Here is a 13,938-nt window from a genome sequence, read left to right as displayed (position 1 = left end):
GCTTAATTTGTGACCTCCAATTCCAACCCTTTGAAATTCTTCTATTTTTTCAGGGGTTGTTAACAAATAAAAACCCCTTTAGGTATAATCAAATAAAAGAATCCCCTCTTAGTTGTAATAATAACAAAAGTTCACTACGTCGTTACACTTTTAGTGTTAAAATATGCGATAACGGGATAATTTCGTAAATATTTATTAACTTATTATATTATAAATTTTTTTTTTTTTGTGACCGGGAGTGTATAAGCCAGTTTATAGACACTTTGATTAATCATTCGAGACTCTAAAGTTAACGACTAAGTAAACCCTCGTATTAGTAATCAAGGGGAATTAAACTTAGAATTTCTTGAGTAATATACCCAAGAATCTCTATTGTCCCACTCGGCCACCCAGTGGTGGTTTGTGTTATAAATTCTAATGACTCGGTAACACTAGGGGTGTTTATGTTAATTTTTGAAATTTCAAGGATACTTTATTATTTGATTAACCCATGCGGGTCAAGAAAACCCCTTATTTTTTAGCAGAACAATTCGAGAATTATACTAATATTTTTTTCTCACTTAACATCTAAACGCCGACACAATTGCTTGTTAATTTATTCTCTTCAAATTAATTTCAAGTTAATCTACAATAACAACCAAGAATATATGCCTTTTAATTATGGGACATAGGCCACCTTTTATTAAAGTTTAATGATGATTGATTTGATGGCCAAAATTTCTGCTCCAATAATACAATAGAACTAAAATTATGAAAGGAGAATATATTGGTTAATTAAATTAAATTAAAATGAGAAATAAAGTTTATATTATAAGATACATATGTCACCATACTTCCCAACAAGGCATGACCATTGACAGATTATATTTTTAAAAAAAAATGGTGGTTATGATAATGAAAAGCCAACCTATTTTTTCAGCTAATTCAAGATTAAATTAATTAAAGTATGATTGTAATGTAACACCAAACTTATTATAGAGAGAGAGAGGGACAGAGATATATATATAATACTAGAGACAAATTAGCTGGGTGTGGATCCCATTCATTTTACTCAAAATTAGGGTTTATATAATTATTTGACCTGGTCAAGTTTGATTCTCCAAGTGTATCTCAATTGTTAGAGATATAAAAAGTCTATATATTAAACTTGATATGGCTACATTCATGATATGAATAAGAAGAATTTAATTTATATATATATATATATATATAAATTATGAACTATATGTAGAATGACTCTATAGTAAAATTAAAAGGGGGTTTAATTTAAAATTAATAAAATAAAAAGATTAATTAATCAATTAAAGTGAAGTTGCATGTTGCGTGCAGATTAACGTTTTAATTTGATAGAAAAGATTGAAGCATTTTATATGCTTTTTAATTTAGTGATTAGATGGAAAGTTGATGATGAGAATTTAGATTAGAAAGAAAGTGAAAGTTAAAGTTAAAATGGGTTGGAAAGAAAATAATTGAATCATTCAATTTCTTAAGAAAGCCTTACATTAACTTTAGAGTAAACCACATATTCCCACTCGAGGTTTAGCGAAATCTCAAATCGATACTCCTGATTGCATTTATTCTAGATTTTTACCCTTAAACTAATATCGTTAGTGACTATTGAAGGTGGTGGAAAATGGTGAATGTCTGCAAGTGAAGGTATAAGTTTTGTAGAGGAGGTTCTAGAGAGTCCAACAGTAGTTTTGGAAGTGATTTTGAATTTCAAAATCTACTGAAAAAAGCAAAAAATCATCAACTTGAACGCTGTTAACTTGATCCATTTTTTGTTAACATGAGCCTTTCTTTGGTCAAAGAAAGTAACGTGCTAAAGTGCATCGCGTTATAATAAAAAGTTAAAAATCTTAAAATAAAAGAAATCACGTTACTTTAAGGGTGAAAATATAAAATAAATATAATTAGAAGTATCAACTTGAGATTTCGTTCAACCTCGGGTGGGAGTATGTCGTTTGCTCTTAACTTAAATCATAACCAATAAATATAGCTTTAAACCACCCAATTACACCAAGTAATTACTGCTTAATTGCATTATTAATGGGCCATGCATAATCATTGAGTTGTAAAGGTCATTACTCATTCGTGGCTCTGATTTAGATGCCTCCACCCAAGACCCAACCATCACCACTTAATTATTATTTGATATCCAAGATGATTTACTGTAATATAATATAAATATAGCAATTTAATTACAAGCTACATTTCTTATTCTTTTGGCGATTGATTAAATGAGAATCCAACCATTATTGGGTGGTCGAAAAAATGAAAAGGAGAAAAAAAGTTTTATGAGTTTCTGAGTTTAAGTTCTTTAAGACACTAACAGGGGTGATCATTAAGGCCCTTATTTGATTGACAATTTCAAAATTTTAAAGAATTAATTGAGATGCGCACAAATTACTTACTACTAAAGCAGAGTTTTACTACTAAAGCAGAGTTTAATATAATTAATTTTCTTGTTTTTGTTATTAAATAGTAGTTGTTGAGAAACATCTCTCAATTACTTAATTGGTAAAACGCTTGGCTTATGCGCATTGCACACATTCAATTCATCACATCTCTCATTTCTTTCGAACTCATCATTTTTGACACTTTCAATATTCATGATGACCCTTTTGATTATCACATTCAATTAATTAAATTAATTAAACAGTCGTATTATATAGCTTTTGAAGTATGAACATGTGTATAATCCTTCCACCACGACAACCCTTTTGTTCATATTTCTATATCATATTATTTATTTATTCTATTTCTTTCTCGTTTTAGCATGGATAGTCAGTATATATATTGCCCACCGAATCAACATTATAAATATTAATTAATTAACTATAATTATAAAATTAAACAATTACCCACCACATATTCATATATATATACGTGATCAATCCTTCTTATTTCTTCCTTATTGCATGCCTACATATTCTCCCTCCCTCCCTCCCTCTCCCTTTCCCTCTTAATTTTCTTGTCTCTAACAATTAATCAATTTTTTAACCCTCCATGAAGCTTCATTCCATGGAGCTTCCTTTTCCCAAGAACCAAAAAATCCAAAGAACTCCAAAAATAGTTCTCCTCACAACCTTTACCCTAGTTCTTCTTTCCATCATTTCTCTAAATTTCCCTCTACCAAAAAACTTTTCTTTTTCACCTAAATCTTCTCCTTCCTCCTTCAATAACATTTCTCCATCCAACGATAACATTCACAACGATCATCGTCCCGATAATGATGACCAGAAATCTATACATGATCAAATCAAAGACTTTCTTAGCGCTCATAAATCTTGCGATATATTTTCCGGAGAATGGGTGCCGAACCCTGAAGCGCCGTATTACACGAACACGACGTGTTGGGCGATACATGAGCACCAGAACTGCATGAAATATGGACGGCCGGATAGTGAGTTCATGAAATGGAAATGGAAACCGGATGGCTGTGATCTTCCTGTTTTTAATCCTGGTCAGTTCCTGGAAATCATGAGAGGAAAATCTCTTGCTTTTGTTGGAGACTCTGTGGGTAGAAATCAAATGCAGTCATTGATTTGCCTCATTTCTAGGGTGAGCCTCCTCCTACCATTAGCTTTCATCTATATTTTACTGTTCGTCGTACATATATTTTATATTTAATATTCTCAGGTATAGACGTTGTAAAGGATTTGTTATCATAAACTAACATAACAATTACTATACATATATTGTGATATGAATAGGGAAGTTAGTTGACCTAAACCATTGAGTAATCGAAAGATTAGGTAAAACAATGGAGTGGGTACTCTGTCAATCTGGAAATTTGGCATATTTACTTACTCCTCCTCCCCTGCAAATCTGAACAACTCCTTATAAATTTATTATTTTCAAGACTTCGTTTTCTCTTTTACTTCAATTTTTTCGACCTTGAAATTTGTTTTTCACACTTTCATTAATTCAATTCTGAAGCCTCTCCACCATGAATAAACAAACTGATGTACAATCTCTTAATGACATATTTTGACCAAGGTAGAATGAGATTATCAGGTCATATTCATCAATTAAATAAAAAGGTAACCTCTCTCATCTGCTATTATTATTATTTATTGTTTTTCCTCTAATTTAATTAATGTGAAGGAGTCGTGGCACCTAAAACTCATGTGGATTAAGTGGTTTGATAAAGACTTTTGATGTATTATTCAAGAAGTTTTGAGTTTGAATTTTTTTCAAGTGTTAATAAAGGTAGTCACTGGAGCTCTTACTCGATCGATAGTTCTAGAGTATCGAATGATTAATTGAGATAAACCTAAGCTGGTCTAAACATCCCGATCATAAAAAACAAAATAATAATAATAATAATAATAATAATAATAATAATAATAATAGAGAATTAAGTATGCATATTAAGATTGATATGTTTGTATTATGTGACACTTTCATTTGACATTCCAACCAATTTTCATATGGCTAAGCATGATTAGTTGACAGTTTCCCACTTACTATTCTCATTAACTAATCACAAATATTGAGTTGTCCAACACCAAGTTTAGTAACGTGGGCTCCTTACCATATAAAAATATAATTTTATTCTATTGAGTTTAGGTAAATAGAGTCTCCACCCACCATGATATCTGGTCTTATAATTCAAACTCAATAATTTTTCAGACCCACCTTCCAGAATCTAATGTGACGGCGGCTACGACGATAATTTTATATCGACGGACTTACATTGTAGAGAAGGGGGCACCACAACCCCACACCCCCCCCCCCTGAAGTTTTAAGAATTTATCTTTCTTTTATATAATTATTTGTTGCATTACATAGTTACATATCTTTGATTTTGTTTAATAACTAACTTGTCCTTGATTTTGCATTATAGAGAAGGGGGCACATGCCCCCCTGATTTTGCATTAAATTAAGCTTAACTAACTTGTCCAATCTTGTGTTTTTTATGTTCTTACTTTTATTCTCTTTAGGCTTAATTAATTGACACCTGAAATATTACTATCAGAAAAATATTTGAAGAATTTTCAATGAACCATAGGAGGTATTATCTCTTTATATAAACTTTTAGTTTTCATGTTTACATGAACTATACAATATATTTTAAAAATTAAAATTCTTACTGTAATCCTATTCACAAAAATTCTGGGTGGAATAGTTTGATTTTAGAGTTTTTTGAATTCTAAGTTTTTTTCTTTGGATTGCAATTTCAGATTGTATATCCTGAAGATGTTTCATACACATCAGATGAAAGATTCAAACGTTGGTTGTACAAATCCCACAACTTCACTTTAGCCACATTTTTTACACCCCATTTGGTGAGGTCCAAGCAAGCAGACGCCAATGGCCCAACTAACACAGGCATCTTCAACCTCTACCTGGACGAATACGATGAAGAATGGACAACCCAAATCGACGATTTTGACTATGTCATCCTCTCCGCAGGCCACTGGTTCTTCCGTTCCTTGGTCTTCTATGAAAACAGCCAACTCGTCGGCTGCCGCTACTGCCTCCTGGAAAATGTCACAGACATGCCAATGTACTATGGATACAGAAAGGCCTTCAGGACGGCCTTTAAGGCCATTAATAGCTTGAAAAATTACAAGGGAATAACATATCTCAGGACTTTTGCACCATCACATTTCGAGAATGGACTCTGGAATGAAGGAGGGAATTGTTTGAGAACAAGGCCATTCCGGAGCAATGAGACGAGATTGGAAGATACGAACCTGGAGCTCTACATGATCCAATTGGAGGAGCTCAAAATTGCTGAGAGAGAAGGGAGGAAAAGTGGGAAAAAATTTAGATTACTTGACACAACACAAGCTACATTACTGAGACCTGATGGTCATCCTAGTAGATATGGGCACTGGCCTCATGAAAATGTGACATTGTACAATGACTGTGTGCACTGGTGCCTGCCCGGACCGATCGACACGTGGAACGATTTCTTGCTGGAGATGCTGAAGATGGAGGGTATTAAATCATATGAGGAGAAGCTTTACCCTGCAGAAGACAGAAAAATGAAGTTTAGATAGAGTCGATTCAAGTTCTTTTCATTATTATTATTTTTTTCTTTTTGTTTTTCAGGTCATTTTCATGTGCTTTTAGAGTTGTGTATTTGTGTCTAAAATTTGATCTAAGAAGTACTTTAAATTATTTGATATATAACGAAGGAAGATAGTGTATACATTAAAGAATTAACCAAGCAATGTGATAGGAGTAATGTTACGTCCACAACCAAATCTCACAAACTTCTTTTACAATCCTTCATAAAGAAACAACTATTTTTTATGAAAGAACAAGCATTCGTAATGAAAGGAAAACCAAATGAATGGCTAACGTAACAATGTCAACTCAACTGACACGTTGGAGTAGTGAAAGAAGTTTGTGAGATTTGGTTGTGGATGTAGCATTATTGATGTGATAATTCCCTTTTGGAAATGAACTTTAACAAACCTAGGGGGGGTGTGTTTGTTTTAGTATTTTTGATATTTTTAAAGTTGGGTGAGAATAACGAAGTATGATTTAAAAATTAACAAAAACACCCCCTAGGTTTGTTAAATAACTGAACACCCTATAATAAAAAAATTAAAAATTATAAAAACACCCCCACTCATCCATTAAATTCCCGCAGCCAGCCACCACCGTCAGAGGGTGGCCGGAGTCGTCGTATCAAAACACGACCGGCGAGATTTGGCTGATCGTGCGTCAAAAAAGGCCAAATCTGACTAATCGTGCTTCGAAAAAGGCCAGATCTGGCCATGTTTGGTCTTCAACGATGGGCCAAAGATATGGTCGTCGTGATGACCAACTACCGCCAAAGATCTGGCCGTCGTGATGACCAACTACGACCAAAGATCTGGCCATCGGATCTGGCATTTTCTTGCTAGATCCACAGTGGATTTGGCCAAAAAATGATAGATCGACGTATTACCAGCCATATCTAGTCGGTAGTGCACCATTATACCAGATTTCGGCCACCTTCTGACGATGGTGACCGGAATTTGGCAAATGTGGGTGGGTGGGGGTGCTTTTGTCAATTTCTAAATTTTTTTCTGGGGGTGTTTAGTTAAATTAATAAACTTAAGAGGTTTAAAATGCAGTTGAAGAAAATATAATAATATTTTCAGAATAGAGAAACAAACTGGTATTTTGGAAATAGTATGAATATGATAGATAAAAATATTTAAACAAACATGCCCTAGATTATACATTCTATTAAGTAATCTGTGTCGGTGAAAGCTTAAGGGCATTTGTGTATTTTGGCTTAAGGGCATTTGCCTTTATCTACATATATAACTGTATCTTTGATTGAGAAATATGCAGAACAGCAAAATCAATTTCGTCTTCTCTCCAAACACGTTTCTAATATGGTATCAGAGCTGTTATGCAATTTTTCAATAATCGCAATTAATCGATCCTAATCTCTTTTTTATTTCATAGCCCTAAATCACATCTTAGCCCTAATTCTTCCAATTCATCTTCAAAACCCGAATTGAAGGGATTTGCATAAATGGAGCAACAAGGGCAAACTATGATGTCATTGAGTCAAATTGATTTTCGCAATCCGCTCTATCTTCATCCAAGTGATACTCCTGGTGCAGTGATTGTTTCTCAACAATTAACAGGATTTGAGAATTTTTCACATTGGAGCAGAGCAATAATTGTCACGCTCACAGCCAAGAACAAGATTGGCTTCATCAATGGATCTTATACCAAATCCAATCTTGCTTCGTCTTTACACAATCTTTGGGAGAGAGTAAATGCCATTGTATTATCATGGATCTTTAATTTAGTATCCAAAGAAATTTTTGTTGGGGTTGTTTATGAGACAAACACAAGCATTGTATGGGCAAATCTCAAAGAACGATTCAATAAGGTCAATGGAACGAGGATATATGCTATACACAAGGAAATAGCCTCTATTAATCAAGGTACTCAAAGTGTTTATGCCTATTATTCGCGTCTTAAGGTCCTTTGGGATGAATATTGGTCCATGGTCAATTTGCCTAATTGTGCTTGTGAGGGATCGAAGACTTATCAAGGTCTTCAAGAACAACAGAAGCTTATTCAGTTCTTGATAGGTCTCAATGAGAACTTCAATGTGTGTAGGAGTACAATATTGATGATGAATCCATTGCCCACAGTAAATCAAGCTTATTCAATAGTCACTCAAGATGAATCACAGAGACAAATTCTTTAGACAATCCAACAATGAGGTTAGTACTACATTAATTTCCATAAATACTGCAAACAAAAGGGGAAATTACAAGCGCAAGAAGCCACTGATAATCTGTGAACATTGCAATAATCCAGGTCACAAGAAGGATAATTGTTGGAACCTTCGTGGATATCCAGAAGGACATAAATTCTACAAACCCAAAGGACAGTTTAGCACCAAAGGGAACAAGACAACAAATCCAACTTCCGCAAACAATTCAACATCTAACAACTCTCAAGAGCAAATGTAGATACAAGCTCCTGTTTTAACTACAGAGCAATACAATAATCTTCTCAAGTTACTTGGCAAAGAAAACACACAACCTTATGCAAATCTAGTAGGTACTTATACTAGTCTTTTGAGCTCCTTTAATAACAATAATTGGATTATTGATTCTGGGGCAAGTCATCATATGACATCAAACAAAAATCTTCTTGAAGATCTTGGTGTGTATCAAAGGTTAATAGGTCGTTTGATCTATTTAACTATGACAAGACCTAATATTAGCTATGTGATACAGCTCCTCAGTCAGCACATGCACAAACCCAGAAGGTCACATCTTGATGCTGCCATGAAGGTAATCAGATACATAAAGTTGAATCCTAGCTCGGGTTTATTGTTTCCCTCTTCTAGTAAATTGGAGTTACAAGCTTTTTGTGATAGTGATTGAGCTTCATGCTTAATGAGTAGACGATCTACGACATGATTTTGTGTTTTTTTGGGCAACTCATTGGTATCTTGGAAATCTAAAAAGCAAAAGACTGTGTCCAAATCATCTGCTAAAGCAGAATATAGATCAATGACAACACTTTCTTGTGAGCTTTCATGGATCATTGGTTTATTCAGAGACTTGGGTGTTGATTCATTGACCCCAGCTAGTATGTATTGTGATAATACTGCCACCATTCATATCTCGACCAATCATGTGTTTCATGAGCGAACAAAACACATCGAGATCAATTACCACATTACAAGAGAAAGGATTTTAGAAGGTATCATCAAGATTCATCATATCTCCACGATTGAGCAGGTTGCTGACTTGATGACAAAACTATAAAACTTATGTTACATTACATTACTCATGTAACATAAATAACCTTTTGATTTTCATCAGTTTTAAACCCTAATGGTCCACATTAGTTGTTCAGTTTTCAAATGCTTCAGCTTTCAAACGTTTGGGATTTATGGCAACCATTAAGCATGCCATTAAGAGCTTGATGGAAGCTTGGCTATTTTGGTCCCTAAGCTCAAGAACTCGATTATAATAAATTATACACCATCAATATTAGAGTGTCTTGAGAGCTTAGAAGAGCCAAAATATAGCTGCGTGAGTTTGTTTCAATGGCTGGAGGTAATTCTTGATTCCTGGTTTATAGTTTAAGAATATTATATTCTTTGTATTTCTGTTTAGATTATAGATAAATGTCTTACAGTTGGTATCAGAGACATATAATATCTCTGCCTTGATGTTTTGCAAAAGAATTTTTTGAAGCTCTCTATTCATGGCCGTTTGAAATTTTTTTTTTTTTTTTAAATCAAAGTTTGTTTTTTAGTTGTTTTTTAACGAAAATAAATGTTATAAATCATTAGGAAATTGGATTTCTATCATTTCTAGGCTTTGAAACAATTATTTTGGAGTTTAAATAGTGGATTTCCACCCGGGTTTGGCTATTGGGTTGTTTTCGGGTCGGGTATCCAATTACAGATCCGCTCAAAGGTTGAAGACGACTAGAGATGACATGTCATTTTTCCTTCAGTTTTGAAACCGACATGTCGTTTTCTTGTCAATTAAAAAAAAAAAAATTGTTTAGATCTGGGACTTGAACCCATGATCTCATGAAAAGAGGTCTGCTACTGGGCCAAACAGGCCACTTTACGTTTCTGTCATGTAATTGGTAAAATAAAATTTATACTATTTCTAATTCTGCTCATTTTAATTATGCCTATTATATTAATTTTGGTTTAATTATATGCATTTTTTGGATAAGTTAAATTGTGCAGAATCCTAAATTAATTATGCTCATATTTATCTTTCATGAATTGATTATATCTTTCTACTTGCAATTTTTGAATGAGTATATATGGATAAAGACATAATATTAAATGTTATGCATAATATTATAGTTTTCATTATGCAATATTTTTATGCTTATGAGAATATTTTGTGCATAATAATAACATATTAGTATTTGATTATGTAATTCGTAATATTAAGCTAGTCTTTATGGGATTTAATGTCTAGTGATCCATATAATTTTAATTAATTAGAGAATAGCCACAGCATCTTTAATTAAATAAAATTATATATTATGATTAATTAGGATCACATAAAGAATATTAGACATTAATTGTAATTAATTATACTTAATATAATAATTTTTTTCCCACAAGAATTTTTATTATATTTATATTATTAATTAGGATAAAATATCAAGTTATTCATAATTTACCCACAGGAATTATGAATTTAGTAAATAATTTGATAGTTTTATCATAAAGTTTAATCATAAAGAATAAATGAATCTGCTTGAATTAGAAATTTAGCCCACAGGCAGTTTTTATGTCATTAAATTCAATTTTTTAAGCATGATTTACATTGGTAAAGTATGATATTAGGCCTCAGTTTTAACATAAGCATGTAATCTATAATTTTATGCAGTCGTACAACCTGCAAATTTCTCTGATATTCGTTTTGATATCCCTGAACTTAAGGGAGATAACTATAAGGTCTGGAAGGAGAGAGTTCTTCTTAATTTGGGGTGGATGGACATAGACTATGCTATTAGGAAAGACGAACCACCAGCACTCACTGATACTAGTACTGTAGCGGACATCACGCTTTATGAACGATGGGAGCGATCTAATAGTCTCAGCGTGATGTTCATTAAGACTAGAATCTCTGCTAGTATCTGTGGTTCTGTTGATCAGCATGAAAAGGTCAAAGACTTGCTAAAAGCCATTGATGATCAATTTGTCACTTCAGACAAGGCACTAGTAAGCACCCTGATCATGAAGCTCTCATCCCTAAGGCTCACTGGTGTGAGAGGTGTGCGCGAGCATATCATGCAAATGAGGGATATTGTGGCTCAATTGAAGAATCTTGAGGTTGAAATGTTGGATTCCTTCCTGGTGCACTACATTTTGAACACCCTTCCGCATCAATATGGACCCTTCAAAATCTCATATAACACACATGAGGATAAATGGTCAATTATTGAACTTATGACCATGTGTGTTCAAGAAGAAGGGAGACTGGTGATGGAACATGGAGAAAGTGCAATGCTTGCAACGCATGGAAAGGGAAAATATCAAGCCAATAAGAAAGGGAAAGGTAAAATGCCTCCCCAAGGTGGTATTAAGAAAGATTCCAAGTGTTTTTTCTGTAAAAAGAATGGGCACATGAAGAAGGAATGCGCCAAATTTCAGAAATGGCTTGCGGACAAAGGGTTTGCAAAACCTAAGGAAGCCAGTGGGAAGTGAGCGAAGCATCTTATCAGGAAACAAGATGGGCTCGCATGTGGAAGCTGTAGGAACTTGCTATTTAATTTTAAGTAGTGGCTTTGTTTTAATGTTAGAAAAGACCTTTTATGTTCCAAGTTTTTCTAGAAACTTGATTTCAGTTTCAAGGCTTGTACCCTTTGGATATTCCTTTAATTTTTCAGATTCATCTTTCAACTTATTTTATAAATCTGATTGTGTTGGGAATGGTACTTTGTCTGATGGTCTTTACTGCATTAATTTACAAAACAATGCCACTTATGATTCAATGCATGTTCACATTGGCACTAAAAGATGTGTTATTAATGAGGACTCCTCTAAATTATGGCACCGGAGATTAGGACATATCTCCATAGATAGAATTAAAAGATTGGTAAATGAAGGAGTACTTAATACTCTAGATTTTACTGATTTTGAGACTTGTGTGGACTGCATAAAGGGAAAGCAGACCAACAAGTCAAAGAAAGGTGCCAATAGAAGTTCGGACATATTAGAAATCATACATACTGATATATGTAGTCCAGACATGGACTCTCATGGTCAGAAATACTTCATCTCTTTTATAGATGATTACTCACGATATATGTATCTCTACATGCTTCATAACAAGTACGAAGCATTAGATGCCTTTAAAATCTTTAAGGCTGAAGTAGAAAAACAATGTGGTAAGCAAATTAAGATCGTAAGATCAGATAGAGGTGGAGAATATTATGGTAGATACACAGAGGATGGACAAGCACCTGGACCATTTGCAAAGTTTCTTCAAGATCATGGGATTGTTGCCCAATACACCATGCCTGGTTCACCGGACCAGAATGGTGTAGTAGAAAAAAGAAACCGAACATTGTTGAACATGGTGCGGAGTATGCTTAGCAGCTCCAATCTTCCTAAATCCTTATGGGCTGAAGCACTTAAGATGGCAGTGTATATATTGAACCGAGTTCCAACTAAGGCTGTTCCTAAAACGCCATTTGAATTATGGAAAGGTTGGAAACTGAGTTTGCGACATATGCGCATTTGGGGATGCCCGTTTGAGGTGAGAATTTATAATCCACAAGAGAAGAAGCTGGACCCAAGGACCATTACTGGGTATTTCATTGGATATGCTTATAGGTTTAAATGTTACAGTTTTTATTGTCCATCTCATAGCACTAGGATTGTGGAATCAAGAAATGCAAAGTTTCTTGAAAATGACTTGATCAGTGGGAGCGATCAAACCAGGAACATAGTTTCTGAGAATGATCATTCAGAATCTCAACCTTCCACCTCAAGTGATAAATTGGTCATTGTTTATAGCACCCCTCAAGTACAAACTGGTGTTGAACAACCAATCATTGAAGTTCCACAAGCTGCTGACAACATTCCAGTAGATCAGGTAGTTCAAGAGTTACCAAGAACTTTTGAACAGCGAGTTAAACCACATACTTCTTTGGAATATGATGGTACAACATTAAGAAGATCTACTAGACCAAGGAGATCAACAATTCCTAATGATTATGTTGTGTATCTACAAGAATCTGACTTTAACATTGGAGCCAAAAATGATCCTGAGTTCTTTTCACAAGCCATGAGTTGCAAAGAATCAAAATTATGGTACAGTGCCATGAAGGAAGAGATGAATTCTATGAAGAGTAACGAAGTCTGGGATCTTGTTGAGTTGCCTAATGGTGTAAAAGCTATTGGATGTAAATGGGTCTTTAAGACAAAGAAGGACTCATTGGGCAACATTGAGAGATACAAGGCAAGACTCGTTGCTAAGGGATTCACTCAGAAAGAAGGAATCGATTACACGGAGACTTTCTCTCCTGTATCTAAGAAAGATTCTTTGCGTGTGATTTTGGCATTAGTAGCCCATTTTGACTTAGAGTTGCAACAAATGGATGTGAAAACGGCATTTCTCAATGGAGACCTAGAGGAGGAGGTTTATATGAAACAACCTGAAGGATTTTCCTCTAGTGATGGTGAGCACTTGGTTTGTAAGCTCAAGAAATCTATATACGGTCTAAAACATGCATCCCGCCAATGGTATTTTAAATTCCATGGGGTAATTACTTCATTCGGTTTTGTTGAAAACCCCATGGATCAATGTATATACCAGAAGGTTAGTGGGAGTAAGATATGCTTTCTTATTTTATATGTAGATGATATTTTGCTTGCAACCAATGATAAGGGTTTGCTGCATGAGGTGAAACAATTCCTCTCTAAGAATTTTGATATGAAGGATATGGGTGATGCATCTT

The 13,938-nt window shown here is 34.2% G+C and overlaps 1 protein-coding gene across 1 annotated transcript; it reads left to right on the top strand.

Annotated features, from left to right (window-relative positions):
- The first annotated feature begins 2,930 nt into the window (after positions 1-2,930).
- LOC116144722 (protein trichome birefringence-like 19) lies at positions 2,931-6,142 on the top strand. Its single transcript, XM_031430161.1, has 2 exons — positions 2,931-3,564; positions 5,190-6,142. Exons 1-2 carry the CDS (start codon positions 3,010-3,012, stop codon positions 6,012-6,014), a joined length of 1,380 nt encoding a protein of 459 aa, XP_031286021.1. The 5' UTR covers positions 2,931-3,009; the 3' UTR covers positions 6,015-6,142.
- The last annotated feature ends 7,796 nt before the right edge of the window (positions 6,143-13,938 follow it).

Source organism: Pistacia vera, unplaced genomic scaffold, assembly GCF_008641045.1.
Source record: "Pistacia vera cultivar Batoury unplaced genomic scaffold, PisVer_v2 Contig453, whole genome shotgun sequence".
Classification (NCBI taxonomy): Eukaryota; Viridiplantae; Streptophyta; class Magnoliopsida; order Sapindales; family Anacardiaceae; genus Pistacia; species Pistacia vera.
This window is presented reverse-complemented; position numbering and strand designations above follow the sequence as displayed.